We start from the raw sequence: 27162 nt of genomic DNA on the forward strand, positions 1-27162 counted from the left end.
CAACAGCATGTGGTTTATTCAGTCATGAATACTGCATGGCATACTCTGTCTATTTATGCCACTCTCCCATGAGTCTGCTTACATAGAACAGTCAGAGTGGAACCGCGTTTTTTCTACACTCCTTTTGATGACAGCGATAACAGATATGCCAAATTATGATTTTACTCTCTGCCAGCTAGGGTGCTTAATAGCACTGCTATCGTTTAGCATTGGTGGGATAAGTTGTGATTTTCCTTTACATTGTGTCCCAGAAGCCCCTGGGGTAAGTTGTCCAGGACTTCAGCTGATCTCTATAGCTCCTATGGTGAAGAATGGCCTCCCCTTCTCCCTTCAAACCGAGACCTGGCATCTCACCCAGCTGGCTCCCATCACCGCATGTTTGTGTGTATGTGTGTGTGTCTGTGTGTGTTTGTGTGTGTATGTATGTTTTATGCCTGTCATAGGAAGTAACCTAATATCCATGGCAGCGGGGCAAACTGCGTCACTGAATCCTTTATTTCTTCTTGTCTCAGGGACGAGGATTAAATCTCACGCAGTGGTATTCTTAAATTTCTTATCCACTCCACTAAGAGGTACTGAAAGGCAGATGGAATATGAATACCTTGACAAATCATTTTAAAAACCATTTAGAAAGCTGGAACCTGTAATATTACTCTGGATAGTTTTTATTCATGCACTTTTGGTTTGAGGCTGCCTTTTTTTCGTGCACACTGCCTGCTCTAATCACTCACTTCTGGCTGTCATGAAGCTAATCGTAACTACGCCTGGGTGGGTGGATGTGGGGCTCAGCTATGCAGGCTGGTATTGTAAATGGTAGGTGGGCGGCAAATGTGGTTAATTTGCTTGTCTTTGGCTTGTGGTTCATTTTGCTGAGCCAAATCCTCTCATTTAGGGGATTATGTTCCCAGGCTTGTCGAGAGTAGGTGGAGGTCAGACAGGATGAGGCAGAGAATGGACAGAGGAATGGAGAAAGTGATGGAGAGAGTTTTTGGTTGGGGGGTATAGGTGCAGAGAGATGGGGCGGCGTGGAAGCAGATGGGGGGTTAATGTATGGGCCTGTGTGGAGTGGGGGGAGGTGATGCTCAGAGAGGCAGAAGAGGAAAGCAGCTCGCTTGTGGGAAGATCAGAGGGTTGGGGGTGTACTTGTGTGGGCAGGAGGTGTGGTGAGGTGGGGAGGGTATTGTTTAAGGAGGCCTGGGTGATCTCTGATGGGGGGGCCCCCGACTCCCAGTGGGTAACGACAGACCCCACTGCTGCCACTACTCCACATCCCTTATCAACCCCACTTCCAAACATACCACAGCGCTCCACCCACCCTCCTGCTTCCTTCACACATGTGAGTTGATGAGGTCTGAAATGGGCAGAGCACTCCAGGCCCACTGTCTTAGTGAATGGAGGAGGTTAGAACATGAGGCTGAATTGGTGCTTCAAAAACTGGCATTCTCCTTGAAACAAACAAGTCCCTTTGGCCTCTGCAAAAACAGTCAAGGACGTGTCCCTCCTTTCAAAGGGCCGATGTTGATCAGTCCACTTCAGAACCCGAGCTTGGCTGAGAGGTGAGGGGCAGAAGGGGATTCAACAATTTCACAAGGCTGTAAAACGGAATTTATCTGCAGAAACAGAGTCTTGAGATAATAAGAAACGTAACTCAGTATATACATAAAAGATCCATGACTTATTACCTCAGTTGAGAAGGTTTGTTTTTAATTTGTTTTTATGTAAATTGGTTAGTTAGTAAGTTAGTAAGAAATAACCCATGCAATTTTGATGCAGATCCGGATCTAAATCTAAAATGTATTTTTCCTTCTCAAAGAAATTCATAGTTTAGTAGCTTTTTTGTAATCTTGCAAAAAAAATCCTTTGTGGAAGTAAGTTACTGCTGTAGTTCTCGTGACAATTAGCAGGAAGAGGAGGATATTGGCTGATATTAAGGCTAAAAACATGGTGTCCATGACGCTGTTACGAGTAATAATTGAATATTGGGGCAGAAGGACACTTGGATGACAACACAGGAGCAGTATGGAGGCATTTCATGCTTGTTTTTACATCTGAAGAATCGGTCACCAGTTACTAAAATGTATCCAGTTGGATTTGACTGGAACGCTGTTTACCCATGAATCTCTGAAAGTGTTTTGCAGACTCAAACACTTCACCCACCCCTCCAACTGCAAAGTGGCGAGTAGATGATGAGTGCATTTACATTTCTGGGTGAACTTTCCCTTAAAGTAGAAAAGTACGAAAAAAAGGGTTAGGGAAATTGGGATTTAGTGGAGAAATGGAAAATCCAAGTCGGAAACTCTGATTAACCTCCTGCATTCTCACCACTGTCTTTTTTGAAGAGGAGCCTAAAGGATTTAACAGTCAAAGTCTGCATAAGCACTTTTAATAACAATCAAACAGAGTCGTAAGTGACAGTACTTCAGGGTTTAGACAGCATTAGTGATGTGACACAGAGTACAATAAGCCATGGTTCCTGTTATCCACTTGTCCACATGGACATCAAATGCATGAAAACACTGCAGTTATCAACATGCAAAGGAGTATGGCAGGGAGTATGAAGTGACATTCTCAAGTGGGCCATTCACTGCTAATTCACCTCAAACAATCACTCCGTCTGGCTTGAGTTATGGCAGATTGTGTTACACGATCCCTGGAATAATGAACTGGTGCGTCAACACTGCCAATTCCACATCGCAAAGAACAGGATCTGTCTGTTCCAGGCCCTAATCCAGTCTGTTTGGGAAGCAGAGACTGTGGCGTGACACTTGTTCCCCGTAGTCTCCAGTGTTCTCCCTTGAACCTCCCAGCGCCAGTTTACATTAGCATAACCGTGAGGCCCATCCTCTCACTACGAGATTAGTTAAGCTCTCCTCCTTCTGTCTGACGGCTCTTTATCCAGATCCATCTATAGCCAGTCGGAGGTCTTAACATCACCATTGCCACTAAGTCATTATCATTCACCACGAGAAGGAATCAGCTCACTGAGGGTCCACTGTTTAGGGTTAGATTGACATCTCATTTGGGATGAAAATACCGGGAACTCCCCTTTAGACTATGATGCCAATAAATGCCCACTCAAGCTGCTATTATCATTCATCCGGTTTGTAATGTTTTTGGGACTCGGCATCTACCTAAAATGTGGTTTATGTCATCTACACGTGCTGTTTTTATGTGCGTTGTGTACGAAGCTTTACACTTGTTCACGTCAAACCTCAAGTTAGATAAACCTACAGAATTTCCAACTGGTAATGACGTCCTTTGGTCAACGGAGTCCTTGTTATCCCACAAAATGTCATTTGTCACAGTTTAACAGATGGCGTAGATTGTTTAGCATGAAAATTGAATTAAGCTTAAAAACAACCTCATTCTGGGAACTTCTGTGCTCTTCCATGAGATTGTGAAGCGGCGCCATCACCAGACAGATGAGTCTGACAAGCCGCGTTAGTCTGTGGTGCATGTCGCTCTATATAAACCACGAGCTACCACGCTGCTACGGCAGCTTTGACACTAATCCATCAGACTCAGGTAAGATGATATTTTACATTGAGAGGGGGGACACTTAAATAGTGTGCAGTTGGTATAGTCTCTTTGTCTGGCTTCTTCACCCAGAGCAGACAAACTATAGCTATTGTAATTTGTAAGGGAAAAAATTATATTCTTTTGTGACAGATAAAATAATAAGCCGCTCAAAGACCTCATTGACCTTTAACCACGTAAAGCACAGTCTCCCTGCACTTCACAGCACAATACATTTGAGCACAACTGCATATTTAAAATAACATTTATAGATCATTATGAAACTGGTACCATTCATTATGCAGAAGGAGAAACAGAACAATGCGAGAGGATAAACAAACTTTCAGCTGTAAGAAGTCTCATCTACATCATGAAATCCTCACTTCCTTCCAAACGTTCCACTTTCATGTTCCACCGTTGTTTTCCTGTTTTCACTCTCTTCCTAACCTCTTCCCTTGACCTAACCTTTCCTCTCCTACTACTTTCACAGTTTTCTTTTCTCTCATGCTTTCTATGCTCTCTCTCACCCTTTCTCCCGCCTACACTGCACTCTTCTTCCTTTCTCAACCCCCCCCCCCTCCACTCTGTCTCTCTCTCTCCCCCCCCCCCTCTCTCTCTGTCTCTCTCTCTCTCTCCCTCTCTCTCTCGCTCTCTCTCTCTCTGACTGTGCTGTCTGCCTCAGCTGTTCTCAGTTGCTCTCTGTGCCTTGTGCAGTGGGGACAGACCAGATCTGCGCTGAGTGGTGCTGTGCTAATCCAAACCAATGTTGAGTACAGAGAGAGAGAGAGAGAGAGATAGACAGATAGGTGAAAGCGGAGCAGCGGCAGAGTCAGTGGAGCTTCTGCTCACCAAGCAGACGGGATTAACAGCTGAAACACACTGGACCTGTCTTTCTTTCTTTAGCTGAAGGTAGAAGCTCAGCATTAACGTGGATCGCTGTTCTCCCAGAGCTTCATGCTGGTCAGGGACCAGGACAGAAAACTATGGCAGATGTACCCAGCCCCTCTCCTAATGTAATGTATTAGCACAATGAGAAACTCCTATTTGTGCTTACTTTTGTATGGTTTACCTTGGACTTGTGGACTGCTGTGGGAGTCTCTCTTGCAGTGACATTGACCCCCTAACCCCCAACTCTGCTTCGCAGGTTCCGTCTCCCCTGGAGTTGGACTCTAATTTTAGCTTTTGACCCCTGGAACAGGAAAGAGTTTCTCACTTTTGCAAGGAGGGAGACACCTGGTGAGGACAAGTCTGGATTGATCCACCAGCCGTTATTCCTAACCACAGGACAACAGTAAAAGCATATATTCTGCTACACCAGCTCTGAAACCGACACTGGAGTCGAGTATTTAAAGGACCTGTCCGACCTCTATTGCCCCAAGACCATGGGTTTTCCGTGGGGCAGCATTATGCTGCTGTATGGGATGGTTCTGCTCAGGATGGAGGGCAGCGGAGCCCAACAGGCCAAGACCAAGAACAACGTCCCCCGGCTCAAACTCTTCTATAAAGGTGAGTTATTCATGCCAAATCTCTAAATGATGCAGCTATGTCGTAGAACCTTATGTCTTGATCTTGTAGATTTATAAATATATATGTTGAGCTGGTGAAGTGAGTGAAGTTGTTGTGCTATGAGGCAGAGAGATGCTTCTTCTCTCTTCACTTGTAAAAATACCAACAAAGTAAACCAGCTTGTAACAAGTAAATACATATTTTGCCAGGATTTTTAAGCTTCTGAGGTTGTATGGCTGGTTGTGTGACACATTTTCTGATCCTGATTTCAGTCAAATAATACTTGACTTGAATACTTGAAAGTTTGTATCCAAAGCTCATGCAGATAAAACGGCTTCTATTTCCAACTACATTTAATTTAGCTGTTAAGAAAAGCCCAAACGTGTAATTATTATGGAAAGCTTGTGGCAGTGTTTAAATAGTGTGGTGTTGTAAAAAGGATGTAATTGGAGGAATTAAATACATTTACTGTCACCCCATTAGGAAAGTAGTTTAGTGATGTTTAGGAAAGCAACTTCAGTTTCCAAATCAGAAGAAATTCTGTGCTGGCACAACTGGACTGTTTATTACTCAAGTCGCTGATTCACTCTTTCTTCCTGTCTCTCTGTCCCAGTTTTGATCAAGAGCTGTTGTCAGTTTTGCGATGAAAAGTGGTGCCAGACACAGACTCCCTGGCAGTTTAGAATCATTTCCCTCGCTCCCTTTCTTTTTTTCTCCTGGATGTCATTTTTCCACTCTGTTCTTCCCTGCATGGTAATTATACTCAGGATGAATGGTGCAGGTCTGTTTCAGCAGATGGCTTTCCCAAAGAGAAATGCTTCTCGCTCAGCACTGGGAGATCCATAATTATACACACAAGCATGCGCAAGCACACACACACACACGCAAACACACTCACATGCACCATAATACATGGCCATCTGTAGATAGCTAATGATACCTGTGAGCGTATCAGTCATTTAAAACCACATGCTGTTAGTTTGGTGAAACACGCCCATTCAGTGATATCTCTATTACAAGTCAGGCTTTCAGGTAGCAGCCTCGCGAGCCTGGTTATTTGGCTGCAGCTCCACATTCAATATTTCCATTAGACATCATCATTTACATTTTGGCTGGCGGGGACAATATTTGGCACCATGCTTGGCAGAGAGCTTCCAGCGGGCGGGTATAATTTTCATGGCTTCGACGTGGTGGAGATATTATTTAACATGATACTGGGGGATTTTATTAAACATTATCCACTGTAGGACCCATTAGGTAAGTGACACGGCATTATTGCTTCATGAATCATTTATATCGTCGTATAAATTATTTATTGCCCCGCTGACAGGTGAGGCTGACTCAGATTTACTCCTGGAGAGGAGGAAACCAGACGATCTATTGTCCTGAATTACAGAATAGTACCTAGACAGCCCGAGACGCTGCGCAGTCCTGAGGAAGTAACGTCTGATCAGTGACACATGGTACTGGGAGGTGAAGGAACTCTGACCCCTACAGGTCACTGGGAATACTTGAAAAACCTGTGTGTCCAGACCAATGTGTGTGTGTGGGTGCAGGCCTCCACACAGATGTTTTTAACTCTATTGAAGACTTGACTCAACTGAGCACAGCGGGATAGTGTTTATTCCGAAAGCACGAGCCTGAGCAGCAGCCTGCTCCTCCGCAGTGTGATCTCCTCTATGGACGCCGTTAAACTCTCTGAAGCATACATACCAGCTTCCCTTGATAACCAACACACATACACACTCACACACACACACACACACACACACACACACACACACCCACACACAAACACACACACACATCCCAAGCCTCCTTGCTTATCCCCAGGAGATTCCACCACATCTTTGAAAGTGAGGGTCGAGGGGCAGAAGGGCAGTGGAGTAGGGGGAAGGATAACAATGATACCCCATGGCTACGCAAACACGAGCTAAGGTCCAACTGTATCAACAACTTAAAGATGGGGTGTTGATGATGTAGTAGGCGGCCGTGGATTTACAGTGGACAGCAGCTCTATATTGACATAAATTGAAGAGGGATTAATTCACTCCCTGAGTGGACGCTCTGGCGAGCAAGAGGTCCAACAGGTTTGTGAGTATATGGGCCACAAGAGGTATGAAACATGTTGTTTACCATCCCAAAAAGGAAATAGAGGGTATACTTTGGTTTTATAGGATGAGGGTGTACTGCCAAAAGTACACTTTCTCTTTGACCTGTCCACCCCTTTCCTGAGCAGTGCCAAGGACGTGCACACACACACAAGTCCATACATGCATTCATTAATTTCTTGAATACCTAAAAAGTTAAGTTTAAAATTTAAAATACAATAGGATAAATGGTATGACAGTAACTAATATTCATTCTAGAAGTCACACATATTTCCTTTTGTTTTAAGCATGATGTGAAAATACTTTTAATCAGAGTTGGAGGTTGGAGAACTTCTATTTAAGACCTGTAATCCATAAGAACATGAAGAATCTTCCGAGCGGAGTTGGGTTTCGTGGGCTGTGTACAGTATGAATCCTGACTGGCCCTGAATGGCCAGGGCATGGACTTCTGTAAACTCAGAGCCGTGCATGTTCAAAGACTTCGTCGAAATCTGAATAGTCTGCATCACCCTTGACTGAAGGCTGGATCAGGGTTGTGTCACTGGTGTTTCTCTCATAGGAACCTTTGTAGTCATTTGACTTAGTCATCGTCTGTACCAGCTGCAAAGTAAGAAGAAATTCACAATGCGTCTGCCGACGTAATCTCCGCTGCTCATGGCTGTTGGCGCACAAACAGACATAGTGTCATGTAGAGTTGTGCCAAAGTGTGAATCAATATTACTTATCACATATGCAAGATCAAAGTGGTGTGAAATGAAAACAGTTTACTTTTACAGAGATGCAATACATTCCAATTTATTACTCCAACAACCTTTTATCATCTGTTAAACCACAAATTTAACAATAATAATAATAATAATAATAACTTTACTTGAATAGCACTTATCTAAACTAGGGTTAGGGTTAGGGTTACAAAGTGCCTCACACAAACATCCATGGCAAAATGAAGAATGGATTGTAATAGAAGATATTCAGTTCAGTTCAACTCAAGAGACACATCACAACATAATAAGATCAAGACCTCAAGTTTATAGAGAAAACCCAACAGTTCCCACAATGAGCAGCAACTGTGGAGAGAGAAAACTCCCTCATTAACTGGGAGAAACCTTTGGCACAACCAAACTCGGTGTGGGCGGCCATCTGCCTCGACCGGTTGGGGTGAGCATAGGAAAATGGGAACGAGAGTAGGTGGGTGGCAAAGAGGGAGTAGAAAAGAGAGAGAGATCAGGAACCAAGAATGTAACCAAGAAGTGGAAATCCATGAATACCATTTCATTTGCTGTCTTACCTCAGCGATAATCACAGCAAATCAGCAAGTCATATTTGCAGAACAACTTGTTAAACAGTACGGGACAAAGTGTAAGGAGGTGTTTCTGATTGACACTGAACAAATGATCAGCCTCATGAAGTCAATTCCCCCTCAAGCTTGACTGAAGCCACGTCGGTGTGCACCCGGTGACGCAGTGTTTTGTCAGTGTGCAATTATAAAGTCAGCCATGTGTACGATGAAGCTACTGAAGCAGGAGCTGGGGCGTCAGTGTTCCTGTATATACAGTATATACCTCGCTGGGGTTATTGTTGAGATGTGTTTCTGCTTCTTTCTGCGGAAGCACTTAGATATTGCTCTCTGTGCCCTCCAGTTGAGAAAGACAAAGAGAGGAAGACGGAGAGAATGTAGGGTAAAAGAGTTTATTTTCATCGGTCTCACAAGGGACTGTTGATTCTTTGCATCCATTCCATCTGCCCCCTTACATCTCTCTCTCTTTTTCTCTCCCGTTTCTACACCACGTCGCACTACTCTCTCTCTCTCTCTCTCTCTCTCTCTCTCTCTCTCTCTCTCTCTCTCTCTCTCTCTCTCTCTCTCTCTCTGTCTCTCTCTCTCTTCCTCCCGCTCACAACTTCATTACAACATGAAAGAAGGGATGAAATAGAGAGAACGGAAGAAGGAGGACAGTTTTTACTAAAACAAATGGGAGAGTGAAGAGAGACAGGGAAAGAGAAAGCAGAGGCAGCTGTTAAAAAGTGACATTTGCGGGACCCCTGACAGGCTAACACCGTGACAACTGTGGGGAAAGAGGGAAAATTGATCAAAGTTGGCAGCAGAGCAGCTGACACCTGTTACCTGCCAGACACTAGCCCATCCACCTGTCTGTCTGTCTGTCTGTCTGAGTCAAAGTGTCCCTATATGTCCTCTACCCCAAATTCAGACGAACATGTTCTGTGGGGCACAAAATCACAACAGCCTTTGAAGATTATATGTTTATCACAATGACTTGTGGCTGACAATTAATCGGAGGGAGGAGTTTTGGGATGAAGATGAAGATTAGACAGGGGGAAAAAAAGTGTTGCCTGGAGCATACACACCTGCTATATTTAACCAGAGGGGACACCAGTTCAGACATGTAGAGACCTCTGGTCAGACCTGGAAACATCCTGTTTCTCTCCAATAACACACATAGGAGCATGCCACAAACACACACACACACGCACACACACACACAAACACCCATAGAGTATCAGTCTCCAGGTGATTAGCTTTTGATAACTAGTCTACAGTAGTCTCTGTTGAATGGCCTGTTACCATGGACAGTACTCCCAGAGACAATTTTGTGTGTGTGTTTGTGTATGCATGTGTGTGTGTGTGTGCGTGTGTTGGTGTTTACTCTTGTACTGGGGTGTGGTTTGAGAGGAAGCAAGTTTCCCTAGGGCTCCTAGACACCCTCCTGTGTTTTTATTCCTTCATGAATTGCTGATTTCATTCAGATAAATGGATCATGAGCAGATTACACACAGGCTCACTCTGCATTGTTGTTTTTTTCAAGGGATGTTTTCTTCCAATCATCAACATGCATCTGTTTATTCTATTATTACCTCGCTGAATGTCAGGTAATCGGAAGGAATCGTCCAATACGTAGAAATAAACACATCTGCTTGTTCTTTGGAGGCAAAATGAAAATAATCCATGTGGAGAAATGATCCTCCTTTCTCTCTCTCTCTCTCTCTCTCTCTCTCTCTTTCTGTCTTCCTCTCCCACACACAGACGCAGCCTTGGCGCAGGTGAAAGAGGGTCAGAGGTTGCAGGCATGTGTTACTGTGCTGTCAGTGAAGGGCTTACAGTGGATCCGCTAATGATTGATCACCATGGATACAGTGGAACATAAATCTGGGACACAGCTCCGGACTCGGCTGAGCAATCATTTTACAGCAACTTTTTTTTTAGACCTTGAGCTTCTTTCTATTCTTAAGACAGTAGCTGTAAAATGAGGAGTCCAATAAGTAAATGATTCAATTCAAAGTCTTTATGTGTTTGTAGATCACATAAAAACTTGATTAGCTATCTAGAAGCATTAAATGAATTAATTGATCTAATCTTTTCTTGGTTTGGGAGTGTGTCCATTATGCATTAGCGTGGCAGAATACAGACTAAATCTACTACAGACTAGATCTACGACTTTAAGAGTCCTTTTAAATCCTGGTTGACTTATTAAGTCCGGTTTAGATGTCAAGTTCTCAGAGGTCTTTGGAGTGGGGAGTCACGGAGCCTGAGGGTTGGGTCACTCAGAGACAGGAGTTTATATTTAGGAGACTATCTAAATCTTCTCCTCCCATCAGCACTGAGCCCCAGGAAACCAACTAAATCACCAAGACCATAACAATAAAGACAGGGTGTCAACCAGTTGTACATCCTCATCCTGCGTGTACGGGGCTGTGCATGTGTGTGTACATGAGAGTGAGGCACGTGTGTATTTATGTGAAAAGTGAAAGTGTTTACATGAAAGTGTAGAAGCTTGTAACCAGACCCTAGATGTGTCTCTTTTTATCCATTATCTTCCACATCTGTATTTTCTGAGCTTTATACATTTTCTTAAACAAATACATACATTTTTTATTATTATACTTATCACTCTTTATATTTAAAACTTCCTGTTATTATTACCAACATGGATCCAATAAAAGTATATCCATAAAGTACCAAATAAATTACGATAAACAGCATATTGATTTGAAATTATTCTAAGAAAAAAAACTATCAGTTATATTGTGTATAAGTATTATTGGTATAATTAATACGTAACTATTTCCTTTTTAAAGTAAGGCTTGACCATATTTACCCATGAGGATTTTATTATGAAGCTTTTATCATAGGCTAATTGTAAACTGTAAATGATAGAACAACGTCCAATGCAACTATCGCTGTTTTGTGTATATGCTACAATCATAAATCATTTCATCAAGTGTTCTTATCTGCTTGCTCTGACTTTCATATAAGAGACTACAGCTTACTATGCCTGGATATCATGAAATACATTTATAGATTTACAAACTTTAAAAACGTTTTCCATTTGCTGTCAGAGTTGAAGCAGTAACCTTTGAACAACATGTCATGACCCCAGTTTTATAAGTCAAAACATTCAGTGCCTTGCCCTCTCTCCTCCAGCTTTCTCTTCTTTCAGACCAGTTTTGCCTCCGCTCGTCTTCTCACTCTCTCGGGCTCTGACACACTTCAGAGAGGGGGGGCATTTTCCCTGCTAAAACATTCATGAGCTTTTGTTGTTATTTACTTGCTGGGAAAGAGAGAGAGAGAGAGAGAGAGAGAGAGAGAGAGAGAGAGAGAGAGAGAGAGAGAGAGAGAGAGAGAGCGAGAGAGAGAGAGAGAGAGAGAGAGAGAGAGAGAGAAAAAAGGAGGCAGAGAAAGACAACACCGGAGGAATCAGTTGCTCTCTGTCCCACAGCTCTCCACCCTTTTTGTGTGGGTGGTCCGTGGGAGGGGGGGGTCATTGTGTGGTTAGACTCTGCGGGTGAGAACAAAATGTGAGCGAGGACAAGCTATGAAAGTGTGTGTGCCTTCACATGTTCCACAAAAGGTGTTATAATGTCATAGTCGTAGTGCCCCCTTTGGAGGTCATTACGGTAATGAGATCTTCAATGAAATGCTTGGCTTTCCGCTGTGCAAGCAAATGTCGCTGTTTTGTGAGACTTGGCAGACGTCTGTCGCATTACACTGCAAAATGTGAGCCGTAGCCCATAATAATGTTCCCTAATAGCTGATGTGGTGTGGAGTAGTCCTAATGTTAGTGGAGCAATATGACATTATTCTCCCAGTTTTCCACAGTGAGTGTTAGCGAGTTCTGCTCGGCTGCTCTGGTGAAGGTCGCTTCTCCTCCGGGCAGATTGATCGTTGGCTCCCAGTGCTGGCATTACCTGCCCAGTGCAGTTTGATCTTGGCAGTGGCTCTTCGTCATCTGCCGGTCGCCTCGCTTGGCCAAGCTGTACCATTTCCAGCAAACATAAAAATGTGGAGGAGCGATGGGTATAAAAGAGGAACATCTGTCTGTAGGGGCGAGACAACCAAATGTACGTCCCTTGATTTATTTATTATGTGCTGGAGGCAAAGAGCAGTGATCCTTAAATGTATGTGGCACATTACCACTGAACAAGCAGACTGGTGAATATAGGGGTGAACCTGTGGTCACAGAAATTGTAGACGGTTGGAAAAATGCTTGGAAATATTGAAGGTTTTCAACTTGTACGTTTTCCATGTCATAGTAGACTCTGTGGATTCTATAAAATATTTTAATAAAAATCAACCTGATGGGTTTTCTTCAACTGTCATGGTGGGATTTTCGTAAAGTGACGATTATATTGTGCTGATTACAACGTTTCTTTCCTTTTTCCGTTATAGAAATGTTGGAGTCGAACAACCTTGTGACGTTTGAAGGTCTGGCCAACAGTTCATCCTATCACACCTTCCTGTTGGACGAGGAGAAAGGAAGACTCATCGTCGGGGCCAAGGACCACATCTTCTCCTTCAACCTCCTCAATATCAGCAAAGACTATGCACAGGTAAAAATCACTGTCTGATTCAGTCTGTTAGCTTCATCCTTTCACGACTCCAGGTCTGCTTGCGTCTCCGCCCAGAGTGCCGGTCAGGGGCTCAGGTGTCTCGGGACTCTCTTTTCTGTTTCTACAGAAAAGTGCCCCATGAATATTTCAGACCAGAGCTGCCGCACACGATCACACACTGTGCCAGGCATGTTAGCTGCTCTCTGCACACCTGGATAAATAATGGAGCAAACTGAAACAAAGTGGATAACAAATCGCACTGTGACCCCTTCAACCCCCATGTCTACACATGCATGCACACGAGCCGCGGCTGCATCGACTCACATCTGTAAAAAAAATGCATTCCGGGGCAGGTGATTCTTTTCTAACATGCACGGGAATGTGTTTGTGTTGCAGATCCCCTGGCCAGCTTCTCCCACCAAGAGAGACGAATGCAAGTGGGCAGGAAAAGATCTCTCGGTAAGGGCTAAAACTATCCATCCTGCGAGTGGGTGTTCGCAGGTTGCCCCTCCACTCCCACAGATGTTTGGGAAATGTTATAACGCTATTATAAACAATGTCCAATTCTGCAGGTCCCATATTAAAACTCATGATCTAGTTGCACTGGGATAACACTGGCTGTATGTAGGGCATTTTAATCACAGACAGTTTAAGATTTGTTTCAACGTTTCAGCTTGTTTATTCCAGTGAGTTCACACATCTAATCTGTCATATGGACAAAACATCACGTAGCGCGCCATAGGTCTGATCGTAATCTCGGAGGCAAGATTGAACACCATGTGACCTTAATCACTTATCAAGCCTCTGGGCACTCTGTAGAATGAGGACAGGGAAATCATGATGCTGCTTTCTGTCAGACATGAGGGTAGAACCGTACCACAGGAATTTAATACATATACGCTATTCAGGGATCCGTGTTCCCATGTAATTAGGCTTCAGTTTTTCTATGTTAATCTCTTAAATCTACATTCACTCCTAGGTCAAATGACTCTTCGGTAGAAACAGGTTTTTACAATCAGCAGTGACAGAAACATGACACCTGGGTGAAAAAGCTAATTTCTTCTTCCTCTTCATTGTTGCGGTCCAGACGTTGATGCGTCTTTTCGATGCAACCATATGACGCACATTGAACACCCAGGTCGTTGCACGTTAACAGCCATGAACGTTTGTGAACTCATCGTCTTTTACATCTTCAGAACTATATTCATATATCACGCAAGTCAGCACGATGAGGGAGCTTCTCAATTCCTGACACAAACATGACTTACTTTCTACTGGCAATGGGAAAGGAGTCAATATTCTTTTTTTTGTGGCTTTTCAATTATGAAAGCCATCAGTCTTACACTGATCCCAGCAATAATGTTTATGAGAACAAACCAGATGTACTGACACATCTGGGGTTTCTGAAGTTGCGCAGTGTATTTATTTGTTCAGTATAAGAATATTTCATTAACTTTGATGGGTTGAAGTTAAAGTTTCATCCGAAATATCTTGTGTGGTTGCATTTTAGGATCCCTGGGCCTTTTCAGCCCCCTTACCTTACTCAACCCCTGCAAGACAAGCCAAGCATCACATCTCCCTGTATCTGGCCAAGTGCAGTTTTTAGAGACGGCCTGTGTGGTGTGGTGAAACTCTGTGTAAACACACTGAGAGGCTGTCTCTTCTCCCTAAAAAGCTGTGTTATGAATTCTATCTTCGATACAGCCTAGGGCAAAAAATGTCAAATCATGGCTCTACTGTTTATGCCTTGACTTCACATTGTGGATATTGGCCAGAGCAGGGCGAGCTCTGTCCTTTCACCGTTCTGTATGGCTGATTTGAAGGGTTATGTTTTCCTATAAACATCATGGGATTGGATGAATATAAATCCCGGAGGGGTGGTCCTTTTTGCTGTGGAGCTGGAGGAGAGTGAGAATGAAAGGGGGGTGTAGAGGCACTGTGAAACAGAGAGGAAAGAGAGAGATAAACGGTGTCAAAGGTCTGATGACACACAAATGTAAGGGGATAAAGTTAGATAGGTTGCTATGCTGAATCTTTAGGTATCCCAGTGCAAAGACAATAGGTAGATACATACTGGGACACAGCTTGCAGTAAATATGTAATACTTACGTAAATCCTCGGAAAGACAGCTGCCTCGATGACAACAGAGGCTTACACAAAGGGAGATTGCTGCCTGCCGATGACCCAGTAAAGCCAGATGTACTTAGTCATGCATAATTTGTGGCAGTATTCTTTCTTTTTTCAGCGTTCTTTTTTTTCCCAACTCAATGCAATGACATATCCAGTTTTAGTTGAGGTCAGCTTTGCTCAAACACGTGCTGCCAGGACACAATGAAATGTTCCATATAGCCCAGAGCAATGCATTTTACTTATAAAGATGCCGGTTGTGCTTCAGACACACATACACACACATAAAAACCTATTAAATAAAGCACATTATATATACTTTAACATTATGAAAGATAAGTAGAATCTGTTACATCACTGTTGCACTGACAGACAGATTCAATAAATGTAAAGTAATATCATTCTGGCTGGTATGGGATGATTATGGTTAAGCTTTGTTGACTGCCTTGTTTGTTATTATGATGTCATTTGTATTTTCCCATAACTCCATCGGAAATTACATGCTCATATAGCTGAGTTCATATAGAACAAGTCCAGCACGTGTCTGAGCGATGTTTGCTACAAAGTGGCGAGTAGACATTGAAACTGTGTCTTTAAATGGGTTTCGCATCAATGTGAATCAATCCTGATGCTTTTTCTTTTCTGTCCCAGAGGGAGTGCTCAAATTTCGTCAAAGTATTGCAGCCGTTCAACCAAACCCACCTGTACGTGTGTGGGACCGGAGCCTTCCACCCTGTGTGCTCCTACCTGGAGGTGGGCAAGAAACCAGAGGTAAAGACACATGCTACAAACTGTATCTGTTACTGCCTGTCTGTCAAAAAACAATTATCCATGGTTTTGAGCTATAAAAAGTAAACTGGGTTTTGTAAAGTTAGAGCTTTTGAAAGTTGGGTGCGAGCGCATTCTCCTCCTAAAATGATTCACTAAGTACATAGAAATGGTTCCATTTAGCAAACTGAGGTGGAAAATTAAACTCAGGGTTTCATAGACTGCAGGATTTCCAATGCATCACTCACAACATGGAACTTATGTGTGGGTTCATTTGAGTATGAGCGAAGGCAATTGCTCTTCTCCTCCTTCAAATGTCACTGAGTCAGTCATATAGTAAATGTGCATTTCCTATTCATTAGATGGCTATTTATGGACAATTAGAGGCAGGAAGTATCTCAGAGAAATGCTACTTGCTGTGTATAGATCAGAATCTTGAGTTGCAATTCATCTGATGGGTTTCGTATCAGCGTTGAGGTCAGCAAGTCGTAAGTGAGTAATGCAATTTGCTCGTTTCAGTCTTGATCCTTCTCTGTTCCAGTGTGTGCTGTTGGAAACATGATTGTAAACATCTGCACTGGTCTCAATAATTCTCTCGGATTTCTCTTAATGCTTTTAATTATATTGTGCTATTTATCTGCGGGTTAAGACTATAATTTCTCTGTTGGTTATTTGTTAAAACAGCTACTTTTTTGGGGGGGAGGAATAACTGCACATTTGAATCTGTTTTTTTTTCTGCGATTCAATTGTGAAGCATTTAGCAACATCATGGTTTAGAGATAATTTTATGGACAATTCTGCTTATTTTGTTCACTGCCTGCAATTGTCTCGCTAACTGAATGTGCCAAAGTTCTGGGGTTTCCCAGAGAAAACAACTCCTGATGTTTCTCCTCTGTCTCTATGTTCAGGACAGTGTGTTCAGACTGGAGCCTCACGTGGAAAATGGCCGGGGGAAGAGTCCCTATGATCCCAAGCTGCTCACTGCCTCCATGCTGCTTGGTGAGTTTAAGAGTGGACGCACGGTGCCGGGTTGCAGCGAGGTCATATAACAACCTGGGAGTCACGAAAACACACCGCTCTGCACCTCTGCCCTTTTATTTCAGCTGATGTAACGTGTGTAAAGTGAATGTGAATGACAGAACAGGGGAATCCTGTCATTCATTATAAGCGGTTTTGCTCTGTAGTTTGTATTTACGCTCTGGGAACCCCCTCATTGACAGCCCTGTAAACTCTATTTTCAATCTGGATGTATACCTCTTTCAAGTGGTGGGTGTGAATTGCCGATGACACTTTACTTTATATTGTGAGCTTTCTTCACGCTGAATCCTCAATTTATTTTTTCAACAAATGAAGCAGGACTGTGTGAACACGTCTTCCCTTTTTACCCCCCATTCCTCACCAGTCACATTGTGGTACAGCTCGCCGTTTAACCCAGCAGATGGCCATTTTCTAGCCTGTCTCCCCTCATCTCCTCTCCGCTTTCTCTCTCTCCCCCTCACAGTATGATTATGTACTCCCCCTTTATCACACCTCTGTCCCCTCCCTCCTCATCGGTCCCTCCAGCCGTTCCTCCTTCGCTCGCCTTTCCCTCTCGGGCCCTGCCCACTGTGGTAATGTCAATTTCACACCCCTGATGTTCTGTTATCTCTCAGGACCCCAATTCCTACCTGTGCTGCTAAGCCCCTGAACAATGCCCCCCCGAGTTTAACTCCTGCATCACTACCCACAACCTGTGTTCTCTTGCTAACACTATAAATTCCTTGTTCTCTCAGATGGGGAATTGTACGCTGGAACGTCAGCTGACTTCATGGGGCGGGACTTTGCCATCTTTCGCACTCTTGGCGATCATCATCCAATCAGGACGGAGCAACACGACTCCCGGTGGCTCAATGGTGAGAGAAAACAGGGGAGATCATTGCTCATCTTGTCCATATTCATGATGGGTTAAAAAAAAATGAATTGCTGTAGTGTTGAAATTGCAAGTTGACTCTCAAATGTCACTTTTCTTTTTGTTGGAGCTGAGCTCAGCACTCCATACATTTGACTGGGTCAACTTAGTTTGGCATGATTCCTGTTTACCAAATTGAAAATGTATTGTATTTATCAAATAGAATGTATTTGAGATGTTATCAGTAGCTACTGCATAAGAAAATGTTTTACTTCTATGCAGATGACACTGTGCTTGTCTGCCAAATTTTTAATGAAATCAGCAATCTCACTAGCTGTGATCTCAATGAGAGATGATGCCCCAAACTGGTCTCTAATCAGGATGAGATGGTCCCTATTTTTTAGCCACACAGACTTTTTTTGTAATTCCCTTTTTTTTTTTAATCTTAATCTTTAATCTTAAAATCTATAGCTTATCTGGCAATTTATTTGCTTACCACCTTGATTTATGTATCTTTAAATGTGTCTCTGGATGCGTTGCAGATCCCAGGTTTGTGGGCATTCATCAGATTCCAGAGAGTGACAACCCGGAAGACGATAAAATCTACCTGTTCTTCAGAGAGAATGCCATGGATGGAGAGCACGCCGGCAAGGCCACACACGCTCGCATCGGACAGCTCTGCAAAGTACGAAACGCACGCTAACACCAACACACAGTCACACAAGCTGCCTCCCACAAAAGAAAACACACAAAAGGAGAGAGACAATGGCGCACAGACGCTTTCACGCCAACATTATGCCAAATAGCCCCTGTATCTGGAAAAACACTTGACCGGTGTCTGAGTGGCTTTTATAATGGCAGCTTTCAGGGGCTGTTATCTGGGATTATTTTTAGCCTGGAGAAGAGTGGGCTTTGTTGTGCACGCTGCAATCACCCCCGAAGACAGAAACCTGAGAGAAACGTTAAATGTCACTGGAACCTGAGAGGAAAAGAACCTGTCAATGGCAGCACTGTTATCCTAATGTCAAGCGTTGGCACTGATTCACCGGACTTGTATCAGCTCTTATGCTCCGAATCCCATGCGTATCCATTGAGCAGGAAAACACCAGACTGACTTCAGATCTGTAGAGTGTACCTCAGCCCATCCATCTATGTAGCTGCATATCATGCCTCCTCCATAAAGGCCTGATTAACCAGAATGTCAGGAATCTGCTGTCGTCATCACAAGAAAAAAGCATGCTTTATGCAAGATGTGATATTAATTGGGGCCTGTGGACTTGCTGTCATAAAACAACACCAAGAGGGACAAGACGAGTTAGCATTTCATGCTTGTGTTTGTGTGCTATTTGGAAAACAACCACTACACTGTAAGGCATACAGACACAGATTATTAGGGTGCGTGGTGGACAATTTGAGTCCATCTGAGTATTTTGTTTTGTAAATTATTTATACATATTTATTGTACATATTGAGAGAAATATGGCCACAGTTTTGTTAATTGACCGTACAAAGTAATATAAATCAACAAATGTTTTTATTTACCATGGAAACCATGAGTTACTTCATGACCTGATCTTAAAACCTTCTATCCAGAAATTATGTATTATGTGGCTAAGAAAGGTAATGCAACTGACAAAATTGAAGGAGAAATAATTTAATTTGGCAATTAAAGGAAACGGAAAGTGATTGAAAATGAACGATAATCCGGTAGCTTCCAGATAATTGAACCTCCCTGCTGAACCTGAACCTGTGATCTGTCCAACAGAACGACTTGGGAGGTCACAGGAGTCTCGTCAACAAGTGGACCACCTTCCTGAAAGCTCGGCTCATTTGCTCGGTGCCTGGCAGTAATGGAATAGACACCCACTTCGATGAACTACGTGAGTGATTGCTCCGGCACCTGGAAACTTATCTCACACATCATCTCACGGAGATGAATTTCCCCCGTCTCAGTGGAGGATAAATCTGTAATGTGTATTACCTTCTCTTTCAGAGGACGTTTTCCTCATGAGCACGAAGGATCCCAAGAGCCCAATCATCTACGCAGCTTTTACCACTTCCAGGTACTTTGGCTGACGATGGACTAGTTTAGGCTGAGTGCATGATCTATGGTTTTGAACAAAGACCTCACCTTTCCTTTCCCTTGACTCGTTCTTTCTGCCCATTAGCAACATCTTCAAAGGTTCAGCTGTCTGTATGTACAGCATGACAGACATCAGGAGAGTGTTTCTGGGTCCTTACGCTCACAGAGACGGACCCAACTATCAGTGGGTGCCCTTCCAGGGACGGGTGCCCTACCCCCGGCCTGGCACAGTGAGTCCTGTGCTCTTAACTGGATTGATTTGAGGATCTTAAAGCTGATTCCTCTTCACATCCTAAGTGTTATAACAATGATCTCCCTCCCCAGTGTCCAAGCAAGACATTCGGAGGCTTTGATACAACTAAGGACCTTCCTGATGAGGTGGTGACCTTTGCCAGAAGCCACCCTGCCATGTTCAACCCCGTCTACCCCATTAACAACCGACCAATCATAGTCAAAACGGATGTGGACTACCAGTTCACCCAGATAGTGGTGGATAAAGTAGAAGCTGAAGATGGCCAGTATGACGTTATGTTTATAGGCACAGGTAGACAAACATCAAGTGACTGACAGAAATATATGGTTAAACTTACCCGACAGAGCAGATATTAACTCAGGTTGTGTGCTTCCATTGTGTGCCAGACATTGGGACGATTCTGAAAGTGGTATCAATCCCCCGAGGCTCCTGGCATGACCTGGAGGAGGTGCTGTTGGAGGAAATGACGGTGTTTAGAGTAAGTCATACTCACCTGACCGACCACATGCTATACATGAGGTACCAGGGTTAAATACGACTGTATGATCATTGAATGTTGTCTGATAATTATTTTTCTATTTTGTTTTTATTTCTTACAGGAGCCAACAGCCATTACAGCCATGGAACTTTCAACCAAACAGGTATCGATCTTAAATTAAATTAAATTAAATTTTAAGTCATCTTTAAATTAAAACTCGAAAAATAAATGTCAATGAAGTCATATCTAAACTATAGAAATTATGTTTAGTGGAACAAAACATGAGGGTTATTCTGCAAGATAACATCTCCTCTGTTATGAGTTCAGTGAAACTAATCATTAATTCATCTGAGCTGCTGCGTGGAAAATGCTGAAATATGAAAAATGTGGCAAGTGACCACTGTGTCTGTCAAACCAGTTTCTTAGAGAGTGAAAAGCTTTTCCTCAGATTGACACTCCTTGCTGCAGCTCTGAAAGACAGAGCAAAGAGACCCTTTTCTGCAGATTTTAAACACTTTGAGATAAAGTGTTGTCACACAAAGAAGACAACTAGCTCATCAAATCAAATGGCAGAGAGAGATAAAATCGAGTTTACTAATTGACAAGCAGGAGGGAGCTGAGCATGTGCACAGAGACGATCTGTCCACATTCCTGACTAGAATATCTGACTCTTTTTCTCTTCTGCTTGCACAGCAACAATTGTACCTGGGCTCAGACATCGGTGTTTCCCAGATGCCTTTGCATCGGTGTGAGGTTTACGGGAAGGCCTGTGCCGAATGCTGCCTGGCGAGGGACCCGTACTGTGCATGGGATGGCGCTGAGTGCTCCAGATACTTTCCCATGGCCAAGAGGTACGCATACTCCACATTCATGATTATCATGTTGCCACCCTGCCGTGGCATTTCATAAGCTGCTTGACACCTTGTATGTAATGAAGAATGCACTCTATAATCACTGAGCATGTGTTAAAAGTATGATGCATCGGACCGCAGATATTTTATCATGTGTTCAGGTAAATACCTTGAATTATTAAAGTTAGAGACAAGTTGCTAGTAGCACAGTTAGGATTTTCTGTCTCTAGTCAGAAAAAGTCCATTAATTAGCTGTAAAAGTTCAGAGGACCGATGTAACTGGAGAATAAGAGCAACCTGCTTTAGATTTCAACACGCCAAATTTAGAACACATGTTAGACTACTTGTTTGGTTGTTTAAGGGTTGAATTTGTTTACCATATAGATTAACCTTTATAGAAGTAAAACCGAACTATATATATTGAAGTGGTTTCATGTTCAGATTGAGGACATGTGTAGCCTGTGCAGCCTGTGATGCAGGACTGGAGCTAGAATGCACTTATAGTGCAGGCTTTGTATATTTGCCAAAATCCCCCGAAGGCACAAGGTCGTATTTCGACCAGAAAGCTGGAAATATAACCTCATTTGTTTACTGTAAATGAGGATTCATGTCAGCGATGTCTGCAGGCTGTCTGGGTGAACCAGGGGTGAGGTAGGTGTTAGAGGTTTGGTGCTTGTGCGGTTGTAGTAGCGTACTGATCTGTGTGGTAGAGCACATGTGTGTGGAGCCTCCCACTCACAGCTCCATGGGGCTTATCGATTCGAGTGCTCGCTGCAGAGTATCCTGTTCCGACTGCTAGTTGGACTCCAGAGTCCTACATTGAAAAATTCAAGCAGCAAACTCCTCAGTCCTCCAATTACCAGCACACCAGCGCTAGGTCGGAACAATGGGTGACTGGGAGGGTGAAGTTACCTGTTTGCTTTGGCGTCTCCATAGTATCTTCAATTGTTGTTTACAGATGAATACCTGCAGGGTTGTGTTGGATACTGTACGTGAAACTCCGTCTTCTTTGCATCTGCCAACCAGAGGCTGGAGTGATTGATTAGATATGAATTCCTCTGTTGAACACACCCTGTAATTAAAGCTATTTTATAATGCTTATGGTGGCGCAAAGAGTGGCTGCTGTTAGTTTATCTATTGGAGTCGGCCTCCGCTGCTGCCGCACATCCACACCACATTCAAATAAACACCTACGCACACACACATACATTCCCACAAAGCCATACACGCAACAGAACTGCTGAGTCATGACTGTGTTTATGTGTTTGTGTTTCTGCAGGAGAACAAGGAGACAGGATATCAGGAACGGAGACCCACTCACACAATGCTCGGATCTGCAACACAACGGTACCTAAATACCATATTCGTTAATATATTCAGGGGTATTTTTGTAAGAACACAAAGGTATTTTTACAAACTCTGATAAGAATCATAATTAACAGTCGATGTCCAGATGACCCATTGAAACAGATAACAAACCCAACGTGTGAGGCCAGTTTTCTGGCCAAATAACAAAAGGAGCCATTGTCTTGAGGTTGTGTTTTGAACGTAGCAATGGTCTCAAAGCAGCGGCTGGGGAACGAATCCAGCAGAATGTGCTGTGGTGTGTCTGTGTGTGTTTTATGTGTTTCTGAAGATTAGCGTTGGTCCGGGTGAAGATTATAATTAACATGGTCAGAATTCCTCCGAGCCTCCTCTCTGTCGCCAAGCCCTCCACTCCACTGCACCGTTTATGGGCTTAGTGGTCTGATGCTCAGTCTCTCTTTCTTAACTTCATGTTTCTTTAATTGGAGAATAATGAACAAATCAGACTCTATTGAAAGTTGAGGTGGAAGAGTTCTGCCCAGCCCCCCCCCCCCCCCCAAAAGAATACTTCTTTGCTACCCAGACACTTTTGATTGTGTGGTAAAAATCTCAGAGTTAATGTTCTATAAAGTAACAGGAACATGTAAAAAGTTGTTATTCGAAATGATGCAGAGATAATAATATGTGCCAGTGGAGAATAAATCGTTGAATTTACCACAGGATATAAGACACAGGACATTTACAGCAGCAGACCAATCAGAGTACCACTGACCTCACAGTGCGGAACAACTGACTGGATGGAATACTTCTAAATACGTCCCAGAATAAAACCCAGATTTTAGTTTCAGCCCATTTCCTGCAGTGACTGCCTCTGCGCTCATGATGACGTGTGATAAGAAAAGAGACAGGGTGATGTTGAATGATGTGAAATGCCGTCGTTGTTGTAGGAACAGTCAGTACTTTTCCATCAGAGAAACACTCACAACTCACAACATGTGGCTCTTCAGAGCTGTTTCCATTGTTTTTGCTTAAAAACAGGAAACACAGGACACTCAGCCATGACCATAACCAACAATATCAGCATGAAATAAGAGAAAACACCCTAACTAACCCTTTTCTGTTTTTTATCTAGATGAACTGAGCGGGCACTCGACTCTGAATAAAACGGTGTATGGAGTGGAGAACAGCAGCACCTTTCTCGAATGCAGCCCCAAGTCTCAGCGAGCCCTGACCTATTGGCAGTATCAGCGTTCAACTGACGACCGCAAACAAGAGGTTGGTTAATCCTCAACTCACACACAATCATCACGTCGACACAATCATCACATCACACAAACACCACATCACACAATCATCACGTCACACAATCACTACACCACCACATCATCACCTAGTTCAGGCGGCCAAACACTGACTATGTTCTGCTGTAATAAAAATTCTAACGTGAGCTGTGTGACTGAAATATGCTCAGATACAATCTGAATGAATAATGACTATGTAAGTAGGAGTATTATAGAAAACACAGTATTATTTAATTAATATTTAACACCACAGATGACTCAACTGAAATACATTTTTGTCAAATTAAAACAGCATGAGTCATAACAGACGAGAGTTAAAGGAAGAATTGTGTCATGAAAGCTTATTTTGAAATGTTTAATTCAATTTCTTTTATCTCCTTGTCCTTCACTCTGTTTCTGTCGCACACAATTGTATCACTTCACAGCTCCAATCAGAGGAGCGCTTCGTCCGCACCGACCAGGGGCTGCTGATTCGCACACTCAACAAGAGGGACTCAGGCATCTATCTGTGCCAGGCAGTGGAGCACGGCTTCATGCAGACACTTCTGAAGGTGACCTTGGAGGTCATCGACACCGAGCGCCTGGAGGATTTGCTGCATCGCGACGAGGAGGCCGCAGCCAGCGCCCCCGCCCTGGAATTCTCCTCACCTCGAGAGTCTCCGAATCAAAAGCTGTGGTACCGGGACTTCTTGTCTTTGGTGAATCACCCGACCCTGAACACCGTGGACGAGTTCTGCGAGCAGGTGTGGAAGCGGGAGAGGAAGCACAGGAGGCAGAAAGCCCACCACGTGCAGCAGGGACACATGCGCCAGCAGCAGCAGCAGCAGCAGCAGCAGCAGCAGCAGCAGCAGCAGAAGGTGCTGGTGAACCCTCACTCCCACATGCACGCTCAGGGGCTGGCAGCCAAGTGGAAACACCTGCAAGAGAGGCAGAAGGGCCGTAACCGCAGGACCCACGAGCTGGAGAGGGCCCCCCGCAGTGTCTGACCCACAAACCTGAACTTTTAACGCCCAAAACCTGAAACCGCACCCAGTTCTCATTCTGTAACCCCCCCGATTAACTTACCCAGCTTCTATCTTCATATTAAGATACAGACTTTTCCCACAAGGACTGGATAGAAAAGTTAAACTGGAAAAAAAAAAAGGTCATGTAATTCCCCCATGTGCTGGCTGGTGTGTTTTAATGCGTGGGCAGCCATATTTATGGTGCGCCTGGACAGAGGACTGCAGGAAGCAGGATGTTATATCACATCAGACTCTCAGAGCATATTATCTCAGCTGGCCTCTGTGGCCGGAGCACTGCAGAGGGTCAGTGTCCACCTGCACACAAACTGGGTACACACAGTATAGAGGCACGACTGACTCCACCTCCAGGTGGCTGTGTCGATGGCACCGTCCCATGGCATGCTATAGGTGTCCTCGTCGGTGTGAAAACTAAATAGATACCTACACATACCCGATTAACTGCTTTTCTACTTCACAAATATGAACGAAGAGGAAACTGGATTGTATTAAAGACGAGTCTGGAGAGGGAGCGGACAAAAAAAAGAAAGAAGCACAAGATGGGATACTTGGTCATTTCTGGTATTATTCATGGTTAAATCCGTCAGCGCGAGAGGAGACATTTGCCCGAGCACTGCAAAGAAACTGGGAGCAGCCGTCACTGGTTGTTGACGAATATTATCATGTAGCTAAGATGTGTAAATACTGTAATCTATTACGTCTCCTCAAACTAAAGGGAATGGCTTGCGGTTGTTGTGACTCTTCGTGTCGTTTCCCCAGATAGACATGTATTTAATAAGAAAGTCCTTTCTTTCCGCAGCAGTTGTAAGCAGGGACATTTTGTACCAGTCCGTGTGTGAACACCCGAGATAAGCTTCATGATTCTGTTCTGTTTTGTGAACCATCAGTTTTCTTCCAGTGTCAATGCGCCACATGTTTGTTTGAGTATGATTTGTACACACTTTGTTTCCACTTCATGTGTATTTATTGATATACAATAATGTACATCGGGAAAATATTGTTTTTTTTTTTATTTCTGGGCTTTTATTTTTGCAATTTATCATTTGGTTTGATGGATTTTATTTACTGGACCAATCATTTTAAGCTACTGTGTTATCAGAGAGTAAGTAAAGACTGGCTGGTTATTTATCAATACTGATCAATATTACAGGCATTATACATCAAATGCACTGAGCAATAACCCAGTATCCAAACTGTATTTTTTCCATCACTTTTATGGTTTCATATCCATAATCCTCACAGGTTGTGCAGTGTCAACTTCATTTTACTGTGTGTACCATAAAAAACATTTCTGGATATAACAATCATCTATCCATTACACAATACACGTATACACACACACACAAAACTAGAATGTAGCTGTGAACATTTTGTAAATATAAATTCTATGGTCTATGTTTGACAAGTATGACACTGTGTACTAGTGCATGTGAATACTATTGTAGTACTATTGTATACTAGTCTGATGTTGTCATCGTTCTTCTCTTGTTTGCTATTGCAGTACACAATATTAACTATTTCAAAGATGTAAATACTAGATTCTGTTAGGACTCTGTATAATTGATAGTTACCGAGGTAAAGGTATTCACGAGATCGGAACAGGATCTTCGAAGTGGATCGCGTTGTCCACAGACTGGTTCCATGACAATGAACAATGCCAGTGGAGCGTTGCAGCAACACGTTGATGCGTCACGTGACCTCGACTTGTGAGGGTTTGCAACACTTCATCTGCTTTTGGAAGCCGTGACCTTTGGACTTGAGGAACAGCCGGAGCCAGAGAGAGGTTTTTAGGCTGTGGAAACGGAGCTGAGGAACTTTCAGGTGGAGATGAGTTTGATAAGATAAGATCATCATTATTAAGAGAAACTATAGGGCGCCTCACTGCATCTGACATACAGGGGAGGTGAGGATATGAAGTGCTGCTGCTGCTGCTGCTCTTAGGCATGATGATGGTGGTGATGATTATGATGGTGATGTATTCTACTGAACTAATAAATGTCTGTTCATAAAGTCCTGGTTTCATTTAACCTTTTTCAAAGTGGCCTGTGTTGTGTTCTTTTAGCAAAGAGAATCCGATTGTAGACATCATTTCAAAGACTGATTAGAAAA

General features: G+C 43.3%; 1 protein-coding gene across 1 annotated transcript; it reads left to right on the forward strand.

Annotated features, from left to right (window-relative positions):
- The first annotated feature begins 4273 nt into the window (after positions 1-4273).
- sema3ab (sema domain, immunoglobulin domain (Ig), short basic domain, secreted, (semaphorin) 3Ab) lies at positions 4274-27063 on the forward strand. The gene is made up of 18 exons (XM_062390649.1): positions 4274-4529; positions 4661-5022; positions 12817-12977; positions 13374-13436; positions 15756-15875; positions 16781-16871; positions 17645-17764; positions 18303-18445; positions 19526-19640; positions 19754-19823; positions 19929-20073; positions 20168-20387; positions 20483-20574; positions 20696-20737; positions 21268-21425; positions 22705-22772; positions 23863-24005; positions 24457-27063. The coding sequence occupies exons 2-18, from the start codon at positions 4899-4901 to the stop codon at positions 25015-25017; spliced, it is 2436 nt and encodes an 811-aa protein (XP_062246633.1). The 5' UTR covers positions 4274-4529; positions 4661-4898; the 3' UTR covers positions 25018-27063.
- Positions 27064-27162: the final 99 nt, after the last annotated feature.

This window comes from Platichthys flesus, chromosome 6 (genome assembly GCF_949316205.1).
Source record: "Platichthys flesus chromosome 6, fPlaFle2.1, whole genome shotgun sequence".
NCBI lineage: Eukaryota > Metazoa > Chordata > Actinopteri > Pleuronectiformes > Pleuronectidae > Platichthys > Platichthys flesus.

Excerpts from the sequence above, each read along its gene's own strand:
- sema3ab (XM_062390649.1), top strand. The coding sequence starts at position 4,899 with ATGGGTTTTCCGTGGGGCAGCATTATGCTGCTGTATGGGATGGTTCTG. Across the intron at positions 22,773-23,862 it reads CTCGGATCTGCAACACAACG|ATGAACTGAGCGGGCACTCG; the intron begins GTACCTAAATAC and ends TTTTTTATCTAG. Across the intron at positions 24,006-24,456 it reads CTGACGACCGCAAACAAGAG|CTCCAATCAGAGGAGCGCTT; the intron begins GTTGGTTAATCC and ends ATCACTTCACAG.